We start from the raw sequence: 21,145 nt of genomic DNA on the forward strand, positions 1-21,145 counted from the left end.
TTACTTTGTGTTCATGCTTGGCTAAGCTCACTGTTCTCATCCTCTAAGAAGCAATCTTAGACTTTTCTTGTTGGAATTTATTTTCTCATTTCTCTTATTTTTATTAATACTGTTTGCATGTGTGTCTTTTACCCTTTCAAACATATGAGTCCTTGTTAAGTAATATTTTCCACTGTAGATACTTTTAGAGGTCTTTTACCCTTTCAAACATATGAGTCCTTGTTAAGTAATATTTTCCACTGTAGATACTTTTTAGAGGTCTTTTTTGTACCTCTGCAATACTTTTTATATGGTACTTTTCAAATAATTGTATTCATTAATGTTTGTTTGCATTTAAGACAGAAAGCCATGTATGTTTAGAGTGATGAAAGGTTAATCTAATCTCTAGTTTGAGTCTTGACAGCACCTGGCAGACGATCCTGTTTGGAAGCTCTCAGAGAATTGTCAATAATTTTTCCCATTTCAAACGAACAAGGGGTGGTGGAAAGAGAGGTGGGGGGGGGGGGTGGGGATGACTGGGTGACAGGCACTGAGGGGGGCACTTGATGGGATGAGCACTGGGTGTTATGCTATATGTTGGCAAATTGAACTCTAGTAAAAAAATTTTTTTAAAAAATAATTTTTCCCATTTCTATCCTAAATTCTGTTCTTTCTGAGCATCCCATAATACCATCATTTTTTACATGGTGTCCTTTTAGTATTTGAGTAATACCTGATATTTTAACATTTACTGTGTGACATTCTGTGCTAAGCATTTTTTTTAACTAAAGGAAGGTTTTTGTTAAGTGTTATGAATTGCATTAGCACCCATCAGGTATACCATACCACAGTCCATCTACAGTTAGTCAAACCACAGCAGTTCATTTATGCAGAATCCATGAAGAATCGCAAAACTCTCTTCAGTTAACGGTAAAATACCTACTTAGCTCTTGGAGGCAGCTATTGCATTGTACCTTCTTTCTTTCTTTCTTTCTTTCTTTCTTTCTTTCTTTCTTTCTTTCTTTCTTTCTTCTTTCTTTCTTTCTTTCTTTCTTTCTTTTTTTTTTTTTAAAGATTTTATTTATTCATGAGAGACGCAGAAAGAGAGAGAGGCAGAGACACAGGAAGAGGGAAAAGCAAGCCTCCTGTAAGGAGCCTGATGTGGGACTCGATCCTGGATCCCAGGATCACGCCCTGAGCCAAAGGCAGACTCTCAACCGCTGAGCGTCCCTGTACCCCATTTCTGAGCACTAAAATGTGAAGGAAGAGCATCCTGAGAATTACATAGAAATGATTATTAGGAAACTTGGATTTGATTTCCAAGTTCGTAAAATAGAAAACACAAAACCATAAAAATGATACATATATACTTTTACAAAAATATGAATGGAAAAGTTCTAAAGAATAATATGTTTTCTGTAGCAGAAGGAACTGTATGTATTTACAATTTTATTTATGTATTTTTAATTTATCTATCAAAGATTTTATTTATCTGAGAGGGACAGAGAGAGAGCATGCACACATGAGCGGGGGAGGAAGAAGCAGACTCCCTGCTGAGCAGGAAGCCTGACCTGAGGCTTGATCCCAGGACCCCAGGATCACCTGAGCCTAACGCAGCCGCTTAACTGAGCCACCCAGGCGCCCCAAGTTTAATTTTTTTAATGTAATCTCTGCTCCCAGTGTAGGGCTTGAACTCAAAACCTTGAGAGCAAGAGTCGCATGCTCCACTGACTGAGCCAGCTAAGTGCCCCTATGGCCACAGGAACTTTAAAACAAACACAATTTCCAAATCCTCTCTCCTTCCCCAGATTTTGCTAATAAGGCACGAAACAGAGTAATGTATACAGTGAACATACCAGGGTAATGTTGATGCAGCATGGCGTAAAAGTTATGCGTGCATTAGAAATCATGAAATGTACAGAGTGGAGCATTAGTTCAAATACTCTGATAGCTGTTTCAGAGGCTTAGTTTGTTGTTCTCAGATTGCAGTATATTAGTCACAGAGTTTCAGAATGTATTATGTTGATTTTACAGGCCAATAACTGTCTCTTCTGTGATTTCAAGTTTATTTAACTTCCTTGTAAATATGTATTATTATCTATATATAGTTAAGATCAACAGACTGTGCTACTGGTTGTTTTAATGTTATGGTATCACATTTTAACAGTAATGAAATTTAAGAAAGAAGAAAAATTTATTTATTTTTTTATATGATCATGAAATCAAAGCCTTAAAGCCTTATTGTGACAAAATAATGGAAGATGAAGTATTATGGCATACACATGGTGCCAAATACTAAAAATTCTACTGAAGCTAAATACCTGCCTGCTGCCAAAATTTACTTTCTGTATAGCTCAAGAAATACAACCGATTTTTTGTGATAACCAACATTAAATGTTTATGTATTTTAAGTGTGGGTCAAATGCTCTTTTTCTGTTACAGTATTTTGACTATAACTGATGTAATCTAAAAAAGATTTTTTGATTCTGATATATCAGAGAGGACTCCAGATTTCCAAGATTTCATTTTGTTTTCACAGAGAGGAAAAATGTGTATCACTGTAGGCTTGCTTTCTAGACATTTCTAAATTCTTACCTTTGAGCATCTTTCACCCTCTGAGTCTTTCAAAAATGAGTCAACCACAGCCCTGTCCTTGAGGAGGTTACAGACCTCCAAGAGAAATAGATTAGTGGTTAACTATGGTTAAACACAGAGTGGTGGTTGTGGTGGCAGAGGAGAGTGGGCTGTGCCCAGCATCCGGTGGTCATCAAGGACAACTTCCTTGATAAATATTGCCAGACAGGGGCTGGGGTGAATGGGTTAATAGGGGAAAGTAATGAGAGTGAGGCCTGTCCTCTTCTTCATACATGTTAGTTTACTCATGCTTTTGAAGATGCAACATGCAGAACATAGCCTTTTCTACATCCAAGCTATAGATTTGTTAGATGAGCTAAATTCAGATGTCGGTGGCAATGATTAGAAATCTTCTAGGTTTGTGTTTCCCTAACATGAAGTTTCTGACCCTGACAATGTTCTCACACCCTGGATTGAAACATACTGTATGAAAAGTTTAATATTCTTACTTTAGATGAATACTTGGTACCATTGTGGCTTTAGACACAGAAGTAAATGTGGTCAACCAAAATCAATATGACATTATTTGGTTATAGGTGATCTTGCATATACTCATACAAACAAAATGGCTTTTAGTGAGACTTTAGTGAGACTCCTAGTCTTAGGAGCCAGGATAGGTGTATTAAGAAGTACTCACAAATTGGGGCACCTGACTGGCTCAGTTGCTAGAACGTGTGACTTTTCAGCTTAGAGTTGTAAGTTCGAGCCCCATGTTGGGTATAGAGATTACTTAAAAATAGAAAATCTTATAAAAACCCTCACAAATCTTCAGTTAGTTTATAGTTAGTGGTTGGTGTTTATTGATTTGTATTTTCTGATCTCTACTTAACCAGAAATTGAATTTTCATATGTTCATTATTGCAACAAAAAGGAAAAGGGAGCTCTACTCAGCTCTTAGGAAATTTGAACTACTACGACACATGGGAATAACTGAGAGAACAGATAATGGATGTGAGATTACAAAGCTGTGAGAGCCTTATCAGCACCTGGCCTTTTAGAACTTCCTGTTCATCATAATTTCCTGAACATTACTGACAGTACTTCCGTAACCACAATCTTAAAATTGTCTTTGATGATGAAAAATACAGTGCGACAACTAGAATTTTTTTTTTTTAAAGATTTTATTTATTTATTCATAGACACACAGAGAGAGGCAGAGGGAGAGGGAGAAGCAGGCTCCATGCAGGGAGCCCGATGTGGGAGTCGATCCCAGGTCTCCAGGATCACACCCCAGGCTGCAGGCGGCACCAAACCGCTGCACCACCGGGGCTGCCCGACAACTAGAATTTTTGAATTTACCTTTCCAGATTGAGAACTTCTTGAATGCACCTCTTGCATTTCTGGCACCTTACATGTAGAAGGAACCTTATAAGCCTAATCTGATGAGTTGAATAGTCATGAAAAAGTTAAAATGCTCTTTGAATAGTTTGTCTTTGAAAAACTCCTCAAATGTGGAACTTCTGTTAAACTGTATCTGTTACTAGAATTAAGACCAGTGCCGAATTCTTGATTTTATTAGAAGAAATCTCTGCTTTTTTTTTTATACTTGAACATTGAACACCAAGTGCCAAATAAAGGGTAGGGATCGGCAGACATAAAATTTTCTTCTGATTGTTATTTTAGTAGAACCGTTGTTTTTTGATTATCTCATTTTAACCAATTATTTTATCCTTCATTATTTACTCAAATTATAGAACATAATCTAGTTCTGGATTTTGGGTAAAATATTTGTATCTGACTAAAAACTAGTTAAAACAGTAGTGAAATATTACTAGATCCTTGTGAGGGATATTTTGTATTATCTGTTATTTTTTTTTTTTAATTAAAAAAAAATTTTTTTTTAAAATTTATTTATGATAGTCACAGAGAGGGAGAGAGAGGCAGAGACACAGGCAGAGGGAGAAGCAGGCTCCATACACCGGGAGCCCGATGTGGGACTCGATCCCGGGTCTCCGGGATCGCACCCCGGGCCAAAGGCAGGCGCCAAACCGCTGCACCACCCAGGGATCCCCTTATCTGTTATTTTTAATAAGAACCTACAATCATAAACTATGTGAACAGTCTTTTTTCCCCTCCATATCAACTGTAGCGTCTCTTGAATACTGATTCTCAGTCTGGATATTCTGAAACTGCCACAGCTGTGATTTATTTTTGGTTAAAATATTTAATCCATCATGAAATTTTAATTGACATTACCATTAAATCTGAGATTTGTTTTTAAAAATGATCTTAATTTCTTTTTTTGGAGTGTTGTTTGAAGTCCTTATTTCTTTTATCTATGTAATTGGTATTTTTGTAGAAGGTACAACATTTGGAAAGCCCCTTTGTTTTTCTAACACTTTAAAAAAAAGGATTAATTTGTTTATTCCGTAGATAGTGTGTGCAGGCAGGGGGTGGGGCAGAGGGAGGGGAGAGACTCTCAAGCAGACCCCCTTCTGAGGGTAGGGCTCCATATGACCCTGAGATCATGACCTGTGCCAAAATCAAGAATTGGACACTTAGCTGCTGAGCCACCCAGGCTCCCCTCTAACTCTATTCTTTTTTTTTTTTTTTTTTTTAATTTATGATAGTCACACACAGAGAGAGGCAGAGACACAGGCAGAGGGAGAAGCAGGCTCCATGCACTGGGAGCCCGATGTAGGATTCGAACCCGGGTCTCCAGGATCGCGCCCTGGGCCAAAGGCAGGCGCCAAACCGCTGCGCCACCCAGGGATCCCTCTAACTCTATTCTTTTATAGTTTTTACCCATTTTGTTTTCTTTTTGTTTTGTTTTTCTTTTTTCTTTTTCTTTTTTTTCCTACTTCCTCCTCTGCTGATCATCCCTTACATGTTTACTTTCCCCAGGGTTCTCTCTAACTCCTTCCTGTTTTCTTTGCTGACTCCAGCTAGCTGCTTTGCTATCACTTACATGTTTTTAGTCCTTAAGTTTGTATTTTTGGTGTAGATCACCTGCCTACGGTGGAATCTCCTACTTTTACGATTTTACCTCGTTGAGCTTTGACAAAACAGAATTTTTTTCCGATACCCTCCTCCCACCTCAAAATATATCTTCCTCTGTTTCTTGTTGGTCAGTGGCTCCACCATCCAACCATTTCTCCAAACTGTCCCATCTCCTTGTTATTTTGACTCCTTTGTTCATTTGATTTCCTGGTCTGCTTCCTCCAGGTTTGTCTAGCCTTCTATGAGGTTGCAGCGCTTTATACATGTTTGCAAATGAATACCACACTCTTGTTTAAACCTCAGAACTTTAACATATATGGCTTCTGTCGCCTGGAAGGATAATCTTCTCTTGGCCTAATTCCTAGTTTTTCTTTAAGACTTAGTCATTACTTCTTGCAAGAAGGTTAGGCGTTGCAGTACTGTTCTCCCAGAGTGTCCTGGTGTGCTGTAGCTGTTATCACACAGACTTAAGAGTTCTCTCTGTGATTATCTTCCACGACCAGGTCATCAGCTGCTGAAGGCCAGAGACTGTGGCCTGTATTCATATGCTCTGCATTTAGCCTAGGTCATGGTAGGCCTCTTATTAAAAAGCTTGCTAAAAGAATAAATGTGATTGGTTGGGTATATGAGTTTTTCCCAATCAGATGTGCATCTGAGGCATATGTGTGTGTTGATTTTAAGAGGATTGCAATGCATCCTTGTCCCCTTCTGAGTTTGGAACCAACTGAGAGAAATCTAAAAACCAATCTAATGCCAGACAAAATATTAGCTTTGTTGCTAATAAAGCTGGGTCGGAGAATGTGACTTGACTTTTGTCAAGGACTACTTGTCCTCCAAATCTAGACTTTTCAGCAGTGTGTCTAAGGGACATCCCAGGTTGGCAGAGCAGACATACTTACCCAGACTTCTTCAAGGAGGACATCCTGACTCCCAACTTCTTGGTAACCCCATTGTGCCATATAGAGACCGGCTTCCGACCCAAATATGCTTATCACATAGAAGCAGAAAGAGTGACTTGCAGAATGCAGACCTGAAAAAGAAACCCTTAAGAGTTCATTTGTTCTTTCATTCAACAAATAGATATTGAGCACTCACTGTGTTCTGTGTTCTCGGCATTGTGTAAGGAAGTGCAGAGGATACAGATTGGGGGCTTATGTCTTAGGGCATGCTTAATTCCTTCATCCTGACTCACCAGTATAATAAGTCATTCTCATAACAGAAGTCTTCTCTAGAAAAGGTGGGGATAGAAGAATAGAGTCATTTTTCCAAATGTATAGCTATTTCTCCACCTGTTGCATGTAAAATAATTCTGAGGACTATGATAATTTTAAAGACACAGTGGCATGAAATACAGAAAAGCATACCAGACAGTCTTTTAGGAAATGGAAAGATTTCAAAGGTCTTGTTATGTTTTACAAAAAATTTGCAAAGCCTGATCATGATCGTTTGTTTTCCTTTGCTTGCAATACTTAGGATCTTAAAGTTCATTTAGTATGTCACCCTGATTTATTTCTAGCATGAGTCTGCCAAGTATTCGTTTATATGAGTTACTTAGAAAATCTAGTCCACAGGGAGCTATGGTGGCAGCATTTCAAAGTAATGAGGAAGTTCTAGAGATCTCAGCCTCAGCACCAGCTCATTGTTGGCAGTAATAGGTCTTTATCACGTCAGCAGCATCTTCTGTGAAATGGTTTCCGAATGCCCTCACATTTATCATTTCTGTCAGTGTGTTTAGTGCTTTATATGATTCATGTATTGTAATGTATTAGATGGTCATAGCGCGCAGCCTGTATTATAACTTTCTGTCCGTTGCATAACTTAAATAAGGACAGTGTCCCAAGTACCTAAAGGACACGATAAGAAAAAGTCATATACTTCTTTAATTCATTGTACAAAGCAAGTGGTTCTCTAGAGCAGTGATTCTCAAATTTGAATGTGCATGAGGGTCATAGTAGGAAGCCAGGGTGATTTTTGGAAATAGAAATTCCTGGTATCCCATACCTAGAGATGGACTCAGAAGGTCGTGGGTAGGGCTAGAGAGTATTCAGTTAAAAAAATACTCCAGGAGACTGCTCTTCAGATGATTTATAAAGCACCCTAAGAAAAGCATTGACTGTACTATGGAAACACTGTTTTTTGTAGGATTTCTTATGAAGTAACCTCATGAGGAGAATAAACACATTGACACAGTAGAAGGCTTGCACGTATTGACTTCACAGGAAATTGAGGATAATGGTAATTGATTTCTGGTGTGATAGTGTTTATGGTGGAAAAAATCAGCATAATTGGGTATATATAATTCTACTCAGAGACTGAGGGTGAATTCAGTCACTTGCTGTTATTATGATTTTGTTTGCATCTGTCTTTTGTTTTTAGAGAAAGAATCCTTGTATTTTATAACACTGATTTCTTATAATCCTGCATTTATTTGTAGGTCTTGATGTTAGGAGCCAATTTTGTGAGTTAACACATCTCACAATGCCTAGCTTAGTATGTTGACTATAGTAGGCATTTTATAAAACATTTAATTATAAATGTCCAGGGAGTTTATCAGTTAACGAGCTTTATACAAAAATTATTACAAGTGATAATCAATATATTAAGGTAATTATCATATACTAGAAAAATTAAAGCTAGGTACGCTGTATTTTTTTTACTCTATTATTTTTATTATCAGTCTTTTGTTTCTTTTTTTTTCTTTTACCTTTATCTTCCTTGGCTGAATTCTTGCCTTTTCCTCATTTTGTAGCTATAATAGAAAATCTGATTACTTTGTTAGTGCCCTTAGGTATATCCCAGTACTCACTCTAAGAGCACAAGTAGGGAAACTGCAGGTCCTGGTTTGCCTGGAAGGGTCTGGGTCTCTACTGCTGGTCCGAGCATAATTATTAGCATCTTCAGTCAATCTAAAGATACTCAAGTACTCAACACTCCTGGACCCTAAAAGCATCTGAATCAGTGATTTGCAAATTGAGTCCTTGCCTTCACTTCTCCATAGGGGTCCTTCAGCACCTCTGCAGGCTTATCTTTGTGGTGTTAAAATCATGCTTCTTCCTGTGTTTTGATTTCTTTTTTTAAAAATTTTTAAATTTTTTATTGGAGTTCGATTTGCCAACATATAGCATAACACCCAGTGCTCATCCTGTCAAATTCCCGCCTCAGTGCCTGTCACCCAATCACCCCATCCCCCCTCCCACCTCCCCTTCCACTACCCCTTGTTTGTTTCTTTCATGTTCTGTCTCCCTCTCTGATACTTCCCACTCATTTTCTCTCCTTTCCCCTTAAATCCCTTTCACTACTTTTTATATTCCCCGAATGAATGAAACCATATGTTTGTCCTTCTTTGACTGACTGACTTCACTCAGCATAATAACCCTGCAATTTTATCCACGTTGAAGCAAATGGTGGGTATTTTGATTTCTAATTTGAGGATCCTAGACCCCCACTTTCCAGGATCCTTTTGTAAGAAACACTAGTAGCATCCTTATTTTTAATGAGAATTTTGTTTTTATGTGAAATTTTTAATTTGCTTTAATCTTATTTTTGAACTATAGAAGGTTTTGGCTATTTCAAAAACATTTTTTGCCCTTTCAAAATGGTTTCTAAATGGGTGGGACTTCCTGGGCCATTTGTTTATGTGTAGGCATTGACAAAATAAAAACAGTTTTCAAAAAGGCATAAAAAAAACAATATTCCATGGTGTTCGTGAATACTTCTTCATACTAAGGGTTCTTAACAAGAAATTCTAACTAAAGGAAAGTTTTAATATCAGTTTCTTTTGTCTTCTACCAAATTAAAGGAACTTGCCGCTAGTCCTTTAGGTATACATAGATCTCCATTTCTGTTTATCTTTGAAGAATACCGTTTCTCCTTACGGTAAGATGCTCCTGTACTTTTTGGCTAGCTTTGTGGTATATATACACCAAGATTTGCTCTGAAAAGTGGAAAATAAATTTTTGAAGGAAAGCTCCAGCAATCGATTTGTTGAAATATACTCCAGAGATGAAAACTGTCAGAACCCATAATGACTTGGCCACATGTTTCCCTAGTTGGGTATTCAGTCTCCTTTTGAGGATTAGGGTTTTGTTGTTGCTCTTGTTGTTTTGGGGTCAGCTAGAGTCTTTGTTAGACTATAGTTTAAGACTCTTAAAACACATCAGTGCTTAGGATTTTACTTTCTCAGTTCCATTATAAATTCTACACAGTCTAATTTGTCTTTTGCCCTTTCTCTATTTTTCTGGCTTCTAATCATAATTTTTTAATTTATCTTTAACCACTCTATAATTCTCCCCTCCCCTGAAACCTATTAATTGTACAAAGTAAGTATTTATGCAACAGAACCATGGTTTGCATGAGGAAGGTTGTTGCTCACATACTTTTGGTTCTTTTTAAAACATTTATATGTTTTAAAAGAGAAAACGTGATTCTTTTTATAATTTTTTTTTAAAGCAGTCTCTTTGCCCAGTGTGGAGCCAACATGGGGCTTAATTCACAACTCTGAGATCAAGACCTGAGCTGAGATCAAGAATTGAATGCTTGACTGAGCCACCCTGGTGCCAGTCTTTTTCTAATCTTAGCAGTACTACCAACAATATCATAGAAGACATTTAGTATTTTATATGTTAAATAAGGGAATCACATACCATTTTAGTTTTTAATTCTAACTCATCTAATTACTTACCTCTGGAAATTGAGACACAAGAGTGCTGTACCCTCCTTCCAAGACTGCCATCTAAGCACATTTGAAGAAGGCCTGTGGCAGGCAGGGTCCAGGGATACATACGGTCTTAGAAGTGGAGATGAACCACATGTTACATCCTAACCGTGGTGGAGACAGGTATGAGTACTTTTCTTACCTGGTTGCAGCTCTGGTTTCTGTCATCCATTGGATCCTTTCTTATTTCTTGTTTAAGCCAACATCAGATGAAATGGAGAATTGTATTTTCTGGTTTTAGTATTTGTGGTAATTTCGTTCTATATGGTGGCTCCAGGTTTTCAAATGGAATCTTGTAGGATTATATTTTCTAAAACCCAGGATTATTCAATATTGTTTCTCTTTTAGATAACTCTGCTGAGTAATATTTAATTTTTTTCAGTTAAGTATGATAGTATACTATAAACTTAAATCTAAGTTTAAATCTATAAATTGACTAGGGAGAATGTCTATTATTTTTTTTCTTTAAAAATTGTGATAGTGGAGAGAAAACAAATGTGGAGTATAGACAATCATTTGTTGACTCAAAAAAAGCTTTTTGCAAAACCCTGTGGATAGTATATATCTCTATGTAGGTTTGAAAGTATATCAGAAATTTGTCTGCATTGTGCCTGTTGTATAGCCAAGTATTGCCATGTAATGGAAAGAGCAACTTTTTTTACTTTTTTTTATTTTTATTTTTTTAGATTTTTATTTATTGATTGATGAGAGACAGAGAGGCAGAGACACAGGCAGAGGGGGAAGCACACTCCCCGTGGGGATCCTGATGTGGGACTGGATCCTAGGACCCCGGGATCATGCCCTGAGCCAAAGGCAGATGCTCAACCACTGAGCCACCAGGCATCCCGAGCATCTTTTTAAAATAGAATTGAGCTTTAGTTCCATTTATTGCCTTTGTTGTCCTCTTTTTCCATGAGGTTTATGTGCCTGGGAATAAAGAACAAGTAGTGAAATTGAGAACGAAAGGAGAGAAGGTATAGAATTACAAGTGGAAAGAATCGTGTAATAAAATATTCCTCTAATGGATTAAAATCCTCTTAAAAGGAACACTTTCCTGAAGATAAGACTATTTTATTCCCGTTTCTTTGACCCCATATCTAATTAGTCACCAAACTCTTGATGCTTCCTTTGTGCCACCTCCCACGTTTCTTCCTTTTTAAGCTGTGGGCCATTAGAAAATGCATTTTGGTTTTTCCATGTGTCATCCTCCATAGTGATGTTTGCATTGTTCCGTCTGACTATAATTGTCTCTCCCTGTCCCGAGTTTATCTTTATAGTTCAGTGTATTTGTTCTTCATGGGAGCTCTCAGCTCAAGTTCAGTGTCCTTCATAAAATCTCTCTTCACTTGAGCTAGAAGTGCTTCTCTTTCTTTTGAACTTCTATGAGTGACCCTTATAGATTGGATATCCCTTGTCCTTAGATGTTTTCCAAATCTTATTTCAAAATCAGTTTTTAAACCTTTGTCTTTTTACAAAATTACCTTTTTAATCCCCTGTAGTTCTTTACATAGTGGCTGTATACATGTTGAAGGGCAGGAATAACATCCATAATATAGGCTTTATGTATAGCATATACATGTATGTTTATGTGTCTATGTACATTTCTATATTAAGTTTTTGGTACTTGGGAGGGGTATGTATGAGTGGGACTGTAGTATTACTGAGTGTTTTTAGTTATTATTCTAACATTAACTGAATAAGTAACTTGACTTTTAATTTTAACCTTGGAGAAAATATATGTGTTGCTGACTTTTAATAGGGTTCTGGATACCATAGAGCTACAGTTTTTGGAGTGATGAATTTGTAAAATCTTCTGAGAGAGTAACAGTCTGTCCCTTTTCACCTTGATTATGGATGGCCGCCACTAGGTCTAAAAATAAAACACGAATTGTTTAAAGTGATTTAGTGGACATTGTCATCTGTTTGTCGAAGAAATCTTGTTCTGACATGTAGTGTTTTGTGGTGGACAGCGTACTTTCTTGATGATTATTTTGAATCTTATAACACATACCAGAGTAGATAATAAATTGATTTAATCTGTTAGTGAACTTTGGGTCTTCATTTAATGAAGGAACATTTTTTTAAAAAAGATTTTATTTATTTATTCATGAGAGACAGAGAGAGAGAGAGAGAGAGACAGGCAGAGGGAGAAGCAGGCTCCATGCAGGGAGCTGGATGCGGGACAGGATCCCGGGACTCCAGGATCACGCCCTGGGCTGAAGGCAGGCGCTAAACCACTGAGCCACCCTGGGATCCCTCTCAGTGAAGGAACATTTTAATAAATGTCTCCTATATGCCAGACACGCACAACAATGAATAAGGTATATGGACTTTATATCTGGTGGTAAAGGCAGGCATGTATATAAATAAGTATAATAAATTGCAGATATACAGTGAAGGCATAAATGACCTAAATCCTATGATCATAGCCATTCCCATTTAAAAGTATGAAATTTAGTAAGCCCTAAAAATGCCAGTGAATTCCCAGTATATTATTTGAAAGAATTAATTGAGATAATATAATTGCTGTGTAGAAGATACAGATACCATTATATTCTGCTTCTATAGATCACAAAACAAACCTATTTTAAAGTCAGTTGGTCCTCATAATAGGATCCAAGCATTCTTTAACTTCAATGACAATGTTAGTAGTAACTTATTTTTGTTTTAGAGGATAGCTTTATCCAAGTTCCCAGTGCTATGTTGGTGTTTAATAATAGAGACAGTAATTAATAGTTAAACAATGGAGGCTTTAGTAATTTCCAGTTAGATTTAACTTGTCATTGAAAGTATAAGTAGCTTATTTTAAAAGGAGTCTCTATTAATCATCGAAATCCCCCAAACTCGCAGAGCTGCATAGGAAGACAAATGTCATCGCAAACCAGAAATGCTCATCAGTTACGCAGAATTCTCCCAGAACCTTCATGGGCTCATGTGCCTGATTCATCCTTCTGTCATTTCAGCTCTGAGGTTTTCTGTGCAGCTACTCAGGTCCTACTGTGAATGCCTCTGTGGGTCAGGGTGGGTTGGAAATTCATTTTAACACCTCACCATCGAAGAAGAAGAAGGTTGCCAGAGGTCAATACAGTCATACCTGTGTGTGATGAGGACCAGGAGACATTGGTGAATCCTCCTAAGAATGATGGTAGGGGAACTCAGAAGAAATTCTTGGAGTGTCTTTAAAAGAAGTGGTTAATTCAGCAGTATGCACAATTTGCTTAAAAATGTATTACATGGCTTCTACATTGTAGGTCCTGTATACGTATATCGATTTATTAGTACCCCTCACCCTGAGAAGTAGGTAGAGTGGTTGTACTCAGCCCATTAATCAGAGTGCTCCATGGGCCTGCCTGTACACTACTGGAATAGGCAGCTTGGTACTTTTGGGGGGTCAGTTTTTTTGTTTCCATCTGTGCCCGTGTTCCATTTTTCTGTAGTTACCACTTTGGGACTTCCTGTTTCTACTGGCATATCATAAGCAAAATTCTGAATTCCACCTGCTTCAGGAGAATAGAGGACTCCCTTCTTATGTACTAGAATTAAATGGTAACGGAAGAATTCCTGTTTGTTGTTCAGACTTGCCAGTTGCATGAGGCATGCTGTGATATGCTTAGTCCTTTCGAAAGAGAAAGTTGGGAATGGGTCAAAAATAGCATGGTTTAGGGCTCAGATGAGGAGTTTGTTGGAAGGGATTAGAAGAAAGGATGAGGAGGAATTGAAAGAATGTTTTAAGGAAAAAAGGTAAGTAGCTTTATTCTCCTATTAAACTGTAAAAATCTGCTTTTATTAGACTAGCAACTAGCTAGACCAACTAGCTTTGGTCTTGGCAGCAGAATTTGATATGGATATATTATCAGGTTCTTGATAGCTTTACACTTGATGTCAGCAACTAGATAGATAAGTTATAGTCCATTAGTATCCTCTACTAATTAATTACAAGTGAAGTGAACCAAAGGTACTTCCTGAGCAGTAGGGAAAGGATCCAAAAGCAGGAAGATCGACTAGAAAATACTCTCCTACAACATGAAAGACTACATTCAAGTTCCTGCAGCAGAACTCGACAAGCCTTATGAATTGACTTCAACAAGGGAGTCAACCCCTTTTCTGTGGCTGAGTAGGTCCAGTTATTTCATTTTACTTGTTCTTGTGATGTTTATGAGTTTAGTATTCTCTTCTTTAAGTAGTTAATAATGTTTCTTTCATGATTACTGATGCCACAGTCATTTTAACCTTATGTTATCATCAATATGTGATCGCTTTATAGAAATCTCAATAAACTGAAAAATTTTAATTCTGGTTTCATGTATCTTCTCTAAATAGGTAGCTTTTCATGTATAGTAAGTAGTCAAGAAGGTATTTCTGTTTCATTTTGGGTCTTCTGGAAAAGGTCACTGTGATCATTACTTCCCTGTATGTCGTGCATTCCTAGTCTGGGAGACAGACTCAGTCTTCCAGTTGTGGTCATTTGTCACAGTTTGTGGAGAGCTAAAATGTTTAGTGTAGAAATTGTCTAGTACTTGCATAGTGTGGCATTTACCCTTTGAAGTCGTCTGGGCTGGACTCTGCTCAGCTGTGCTCCTTAGCAACTGGGTGATACTGGACAGATGGCCTCTCTAAGCATGTACCCTTTTAACCCCATACTGACTGTTTGGCGATTTCCTGTTTACTCATGTTTCTGTGAGTAGACCTGAGCTTTCTGAAAGTAGGAGCTGGATATGGTGTGTATTAACAAGTTCACATCTTTTCTAAAACCTCTTTAAACCAATATATAATATCCAAAAGTGTCAATGTGAGGAAACCTAATAGCTCTTAATCTTTTCTTATTGAAAATAACATAATTTTCCATTTTGATGGGGAACTTGAAGCAGTGAGACTTGTTTTTCAGTCCCTTTGCAGTGGTAGCAATTCGAGCGTGCTATATTTGGCCTTGCATTAGTGTTAGCAGAGTATTTGTCTTAATCTTCTTATCAGGTTGCAAGCTTTTTTCATCATTGCATTACCTAGCTTGGTGCTCTGTATAATAACCACTCAGTACATATTTGATTTTATTTCATTAATATTTATCTGAAGTATTTTTATATTGGTTCTGATAGAGAAATACTATTTTAATTGCTTACTGGGCTTCTACCTCCCTCTCCTCCCCGCTTCTTTTCCTGTAATAATAGGACCAGTGTTTTTGTTTTTGGATTCAAAAAAGAGTTCAGGTGTTTTGGTGTTCGTTAATCTGAAAAATTCCCCAGTGGACTCTGGAATTTTTTTTCTTCTGTTAAAGTAGAAAACATCCTGAACAATGGATGGCATTTTATACTACCAGCACGTGGTGCCAACTATATATTGCTGACATTAATTCACTATTTTTAAAATAAGTTTATAGACTCAAGGGCAGGGATCTTGTCTTTTACACTTTCTTATGTCTGTGGCATCTAGCATGGTCTTAGGCATGTAGTAGGTACAAATTAAGTATTTGGGTATTGACTGATTTGACCACTAGTCTGTGTGGTGTTGTGGGAGGAACATGGGGTTACAGAATTAGACACCAGACTCTCACCCAGACTTGCTGTTGAGTAAGTTACTGAGTCACTTCTGCTGCACTTCTCACGCCTGTAAAGTAATGGGAATAGTACTTCACCTGTTTTCTAGAAGTCTTATTATATATGCACAGTGCTCTGTGATCACTAAAGATGCTGCACACATCTTAAGTCTGTCTTGTTTTTATCACTTTATTAACTCTGTTCCCCTGCACATCTGGACTCAACCTTACTTGTTTTACCCATTGCTGGGTGCTCAGTTGACATTTGGTATATGACTGTGTGCGTAAGTGATGTGTACTTAATGAGTAAAATGAGATCTGGAGAAGTTGTCTCTTGTCATAAGCTTACTCAATGAGATAGTAGAAGTGTGCTTAGATCCGACTTCTCTTAACTTCCAGCTCAAGCAGTCTTACGTACCATGTTTTGGTTTCTAAATACATGCAAATGCACACTTACACAGAGACACACATACCCCAGTTTCATGGAAATAATTTTATAAGACTCCAGACCAGCATTCCTTTTACTAGTTTGAAGGAGAAGAAAACTGATCCCTCTCACTAACATGGGGTTCTTTCCAGATAGCTGATGTGCTTTACCCAAGACCATGTAGCCACTTAAGGGAAAAAATCGAAATGAACCCAGGTATTTTGGATCCCAATCCATTGCTCTTTCCAAGATACCAACTGAAACTTTACAGAGCAGCCTTTGAGCATTTTTGAAATTCCTGGACTTTGCTTTGAGGTTGTTTCCCCTTCTAGCGTAGTTCCTTATATGATGAATTCAGTAGATACACGTATTAATTGTTTTCACCAGCCATGCTGGGTGCAGACTGTCTTTCAAGATTGCTGTGGCTGGGGCTGTGAGTGGATTGGGCCAGGCATGGGAGTGTGGGATTGGAGGGTGCAGAAGCTGGTTGGACACAAGATTAGAAAGTAAGGGGGTACAGATTATATATTTGCTTTATAGGGTGAACTTGGTAGGGGTGTGTGTGTGTGTGTGTGTGTGTGTACACACACACGCACACACATACCCCTAAATGATTTGATTTGAAACTTTGGAATAATTCATTAATATATACTCACTTTGGCCTGTGTCTTTGGGGAGGGGAGAGGACATTTTTCATTTTAGTACTGGAATTCGCATTCCTGTTCTCTGTTACTACCAGTTTGCAGTTTTTATTTGAAGTAACTAAGTAATATTCAGAAACGTGAATTTCGGGGTCAATTTACAATATGAGTAATCTTTGTACTTTGTGATTTTATTCTTTTTTCAACAGGAGTGTGTTGCTGCTGTTCTGCTTTGCGTCCTCGCTACAAACGCCTGGTGGACAACATATTCCCTGAAGATCCAAAAGTAATTTGATCTACATCTACTGATCCTTCTCTTTGCTGACCCATCCTTCCCCCCTGCTGACCTCCCTAAGGTTTCCCTAATTTCATTTCTCTACTTTTACCCCTAAATCTCATCATGTACACTGCTATTTTTATATTTATCTTTTTCCCCACCTTACTTTTAAATGACCCATGCTTGCTTGTCTAATTTTCAGATCCTTTTCATAGATTAATGTACATTTGGAATGATGGACAGATGGTATTCTCTTGTCTAGAGAGTTCCTATATTTAATACTTTTCAAAAATTTATGAGCTAGTGCCAGGTTATTTGTACGAAAGGCTAAGAATATAACTGTGAACACTGACATGGTTTTCTGCTCTTACCGAGCTCACAGACAAGGAAATTGGCGATTACAGTATTGTGTGAAAGAAGCTGTGATAGAGAGATGAAGTACCCCGCACTCCTGGAGTAGGTCAGAATGGCGCCTAATGTAGGCCTGGAGAACACAGGGCTGAAGGAAATGAAATCTAAGCTAAGGTCTGAAGAGTAAATAGTTTGTCCACACGGTTTTCAGAAGAGAATTGAGAGGTACAGGAATATTCCAGGCAGTTTGTTCTCTTTTTACTTAAATGCTTTTAAATTTTTATACTGGTTACTTTATTGTGGAAGATTACTGTTTTCAGAGCAGCTGGATTTGAATGATTTTGTTTGATACTGCCCTAAATTTTCCAAGATTCCTTTAGTCTAGTGTTAAATGGATATGAACAACAACAACAAAAAATACTAGATAGGTTTGATTGCCTTATTTTATCTTTTTTTTTTTTTTTAAGATTTTATTTATTCATGAGAGACACAGAGAGAGAGAGGCAGAGACACAGGCAGAGGGAGAAGCAGGGAGCCCGATGTGGGACTCGATCCCCGGCCTCCAGGACCACGCCCTGGGCCGAAGGCAGGTGCTGATAAACCTCTGAGCCACCCAGGGATCCCTGATTGCCTTATTTTAAATTGTAGCCAGGACAGATGCCTGACTAGCTTAGTCCACAGAACATGTGATTTTTGGTCTCAGGGTTATGGTTATAGGTTCAAGTCTCATGTTAGGTATAGAGATTACATGAAAATTTAAAAAGTGTTTACAAAAAAATAAATATAGCCAATTATAGAAACCTTATTGTTATCTTAACATTAATTTATATATTTCATGATATATGAAATATCTCATTTTTAATCAAATTTGATCTAAATGTTCAGCCATTTAAAAGAGGTTAATCTTACATACTATTGGCTGCCAGATACCTGGATAATTTGTCGCAGATAAAAGCCCTAAGGTATGGTACCTGCCTTTAGTAGCTTTCCATCCATTAACTGATGTAAAGCAACTGCATACTAAGTATTAAATCACAATGCATAAGTCAGTAAGCAAAATGTTAAGTAAAACAGGTGGTAAAGTTTTTGCCTTTAAAGCAGAGAGGTTTTACTATGGATGGCATTCTTTGGGATGCATTCTCAGAGGAAATGAGATTTGTTGAGCTTTGAAGGATGTGTGCCATCTGGAGAAGTGAGATTAGTCTCTTTGTTGCAAGTGAGGGGTCTCAAGAGAAAAGGCAAAAGGGTGCAGGAGAAAGCAAGGGGTACATTTGAGATCAAGAACCTTTGAAAAAGGTTTATATAGCCTCATTGTAGAGAGTGATGGGTAGTAATCTTGACCACAATTTCTGATTTGAAATTCTAGTCATGTCATTTAATAGACTGAATATTCAGATCATTGCCCTGAGGAATCTGGGACACATGGTTACTGAAGATAAGGTGGAGACCAGACTTTGGAGGAATGTGAATGACAGACAAAGCTTCTGCTTTATCTATTTTAACTACTAGGCAGTGAGAGAGTTTTGAACACTTGTGACCATGAGAGTGATGACCCGTAGATTAGATTACATTAGTGATGACAGGTAGAGAATGGTTGTAGAAAGAATCTTTATTTTTGTCAGGTACTGATTGATTGAATGCCAAGCATTTGGATAAGATTTGTTTAAATGGAGATTTATAAAATGATTTTTAAAAAGTTTACGTGAACCTTGGCATACGTGTGGTAATCATACCCATTTGGCTTTATTCATTTTAATTTATCGACCACCAACAAAAAAATATTGTGGTATAACCAAAACAGATCAGGCAGTGGGTGCCCAGAGTGCAGAGGTCTACATATTCTAGTCCCTGCCTTGAAAGAGTGATCCCGTGAAGGGGACAAATAACCAGACCATTTCTTATAATTACTAGCCTTGTGATCTTGGACAGGTGCCTCAGTTTCTCATCATGAAATGGAAATTATAAATAGTATCTATTTCATAATATTCTCATGAGTATTAAATGAGTTAATATAATTCTTTGCTTACCTGTTCTTCCCTAGTGTCTATGACAGTGCCTGGCACATGGTTAGCACTTGATGAGTATTCATTTAATGAGTGAAAAACAGTACAATAAAATAGAATAGGATAAGTACATTGAGCTAAAGAAACGTATAGTAAGAGCCTTGCACCCAAGCTTTGAAGGACATTTGGGAGGGTGCATTGAAGGCCTTTTGGAGGACATTGAGATCTGCAGGATGAGGAGGAGTTATCCAGGTGAGTTAGAGAAGCATCCCCAGGCAGCATTGAGTTGAGTGAGAGAAGTTATGCACAGATGAGTCAAACTATGATTCCTTCAGTGCATGCTGCTTTTTATAATGTTGAAAAGCAGAGCAGTGGTTGCCTTGGGAGGAAGAGATGAACTGCAAAGAATATGAGGAATCCTTAGCAAATAATGGAAATATTTGCATCTTGTATGTATGTATGTATTTATTTATTTAAATATTTTATTTATTTATTCATGAGAGACACAGAGAGAGAAAGGCAGAGACACAGGCAGAGGGAGAAGCAGGCTCCATACAAGGAGCCAGATGTGGGACTTGATCCTGGATCTCCAGGATCACACCTTGGGCTGAAGGCAGCGTTAAACCACTGAACCACCCGGGCTGCCCTGTATTTTGTTTTTTAGTGGTGGTTTTATAGATACACAACTGTCATAGTTCAAAACATGTACTTGGATATAGTTTATTGTATATTAATTATTCTTCAACAAAATTAGTAAGGTATAAAAAAATGGATTAGAGAAGTTGTATTCAACTGATGATGTGTAGGAACCAATACAAAAGGAGAGGTTAAAAAAAACAGGAAAGAGAGAGGCTAAACTATTGGAGCCATGAAAGGCAAATAGTAAGAACATAGGCAAACTGATTTCTCCAAGATGAGTCCTCCAAAAATAGGGCACTTTCACTTTGCATGTGGCATGGTTTCTTAATTCAGCTTCTTTTGACCTTTTGATCCAGTTAATTATTTGCTGTTGGGTTAGCCTATGCATTTTGGGATGTTTATTGGCATGCCGAGCCTGTACCACAGATGCCAGTACACCCACCATCCAGCTGTGACAACCCAAAATGTTTCCAGACACTGCCCTGAGATAGGAAGTCACCCTGGTTGAAAACCACTGGTCTAGAGGGCACTGAGAAAACAGGGGTATTTTGCCAGTAAATTCTAATCCGATGATTTCCATCTTCTCTGAGAGGAAGAAGAGCTCATTTGATGTCAGAGAGGGTAGAAAGGTGGCAAAGTAGCAAGTTTGAGGAAAACCAAGTAGGTAAAAATAGGAGGGACTGGTGATGGAGCAGTGGCAAAACAGAACATCGAGGGGCCAGCTGAAAATGCAGATTGTAAAATTTTTAGTTGTAGAGTCACCATTTAATATAATTTCTATCTGCCTTCCCATGTCCTCCACCAGTCCTAAACAACATTTAGTTATATGAACTATATATGACCAACATATAATAGATGATGTAGATTGATCATTGATTTATTGTCTGAGAGTGAGGAGTACGCCTGTCACCTTTTAGAGGGCAGACAAATGAGAGTTTGCCAGTTCCATACCAGGGGCCTCTTGTTTTCTTTAATAGTGGCTGAGCAGAGATTCATGCAGTTCTTAATAC

The 21,145-nt window shown here is 37.8% G+C and overlaps 1 protein-coding gene across 5 annotated transcripts in view; it reads left to right on the forward strand.

The window, feature by feature from the left end:
- Nucleotides 1–21,145, forward strand: part of EFR3A (EFR3 homolog A) — a 105,603-nt gene that overhangs the window by 20,223 nt on the left and 64,235 nt on the right. For 3 of the 5 annotated variants that reach the window (XR_003138124.3, XM_025450092.3, XM_049092739.1), the window contains exon 2: nucleotides 17,075–17,151. Coding sequence is in view for 2 of the 5 variants with exons in the window: in XM_025450092.3 (XP_025305877.1) it covers nucleotides 17,075–17,151 (77 nt within the window). In the remaining 3 variants the exon portion in view is untranslated. Of the gene's footprint in view, nucleotides 1–17,074; nucleotides 17,222–17,571; nucleotides 17,719–21,145 lie in introns of those variants that run through there. The other 2 variants (XM_025450093.3, XM_025450094.3) reach the window with 2 other exon arrangements.

Source organism: Canis lupus, chromosome 13, assembly GCF_003254725.2.
Source record: "Canis lupus dingo isolate Sandy chromosome 13, ASM325472v2, whole genome shotgun sequence".
In the NCBI taxonomy this organism is placed as follows: Eukaryota; Metazoa; Chordata; class Mammalia; order Carnivora; family Canidae; genus Canis; species Canis lupus.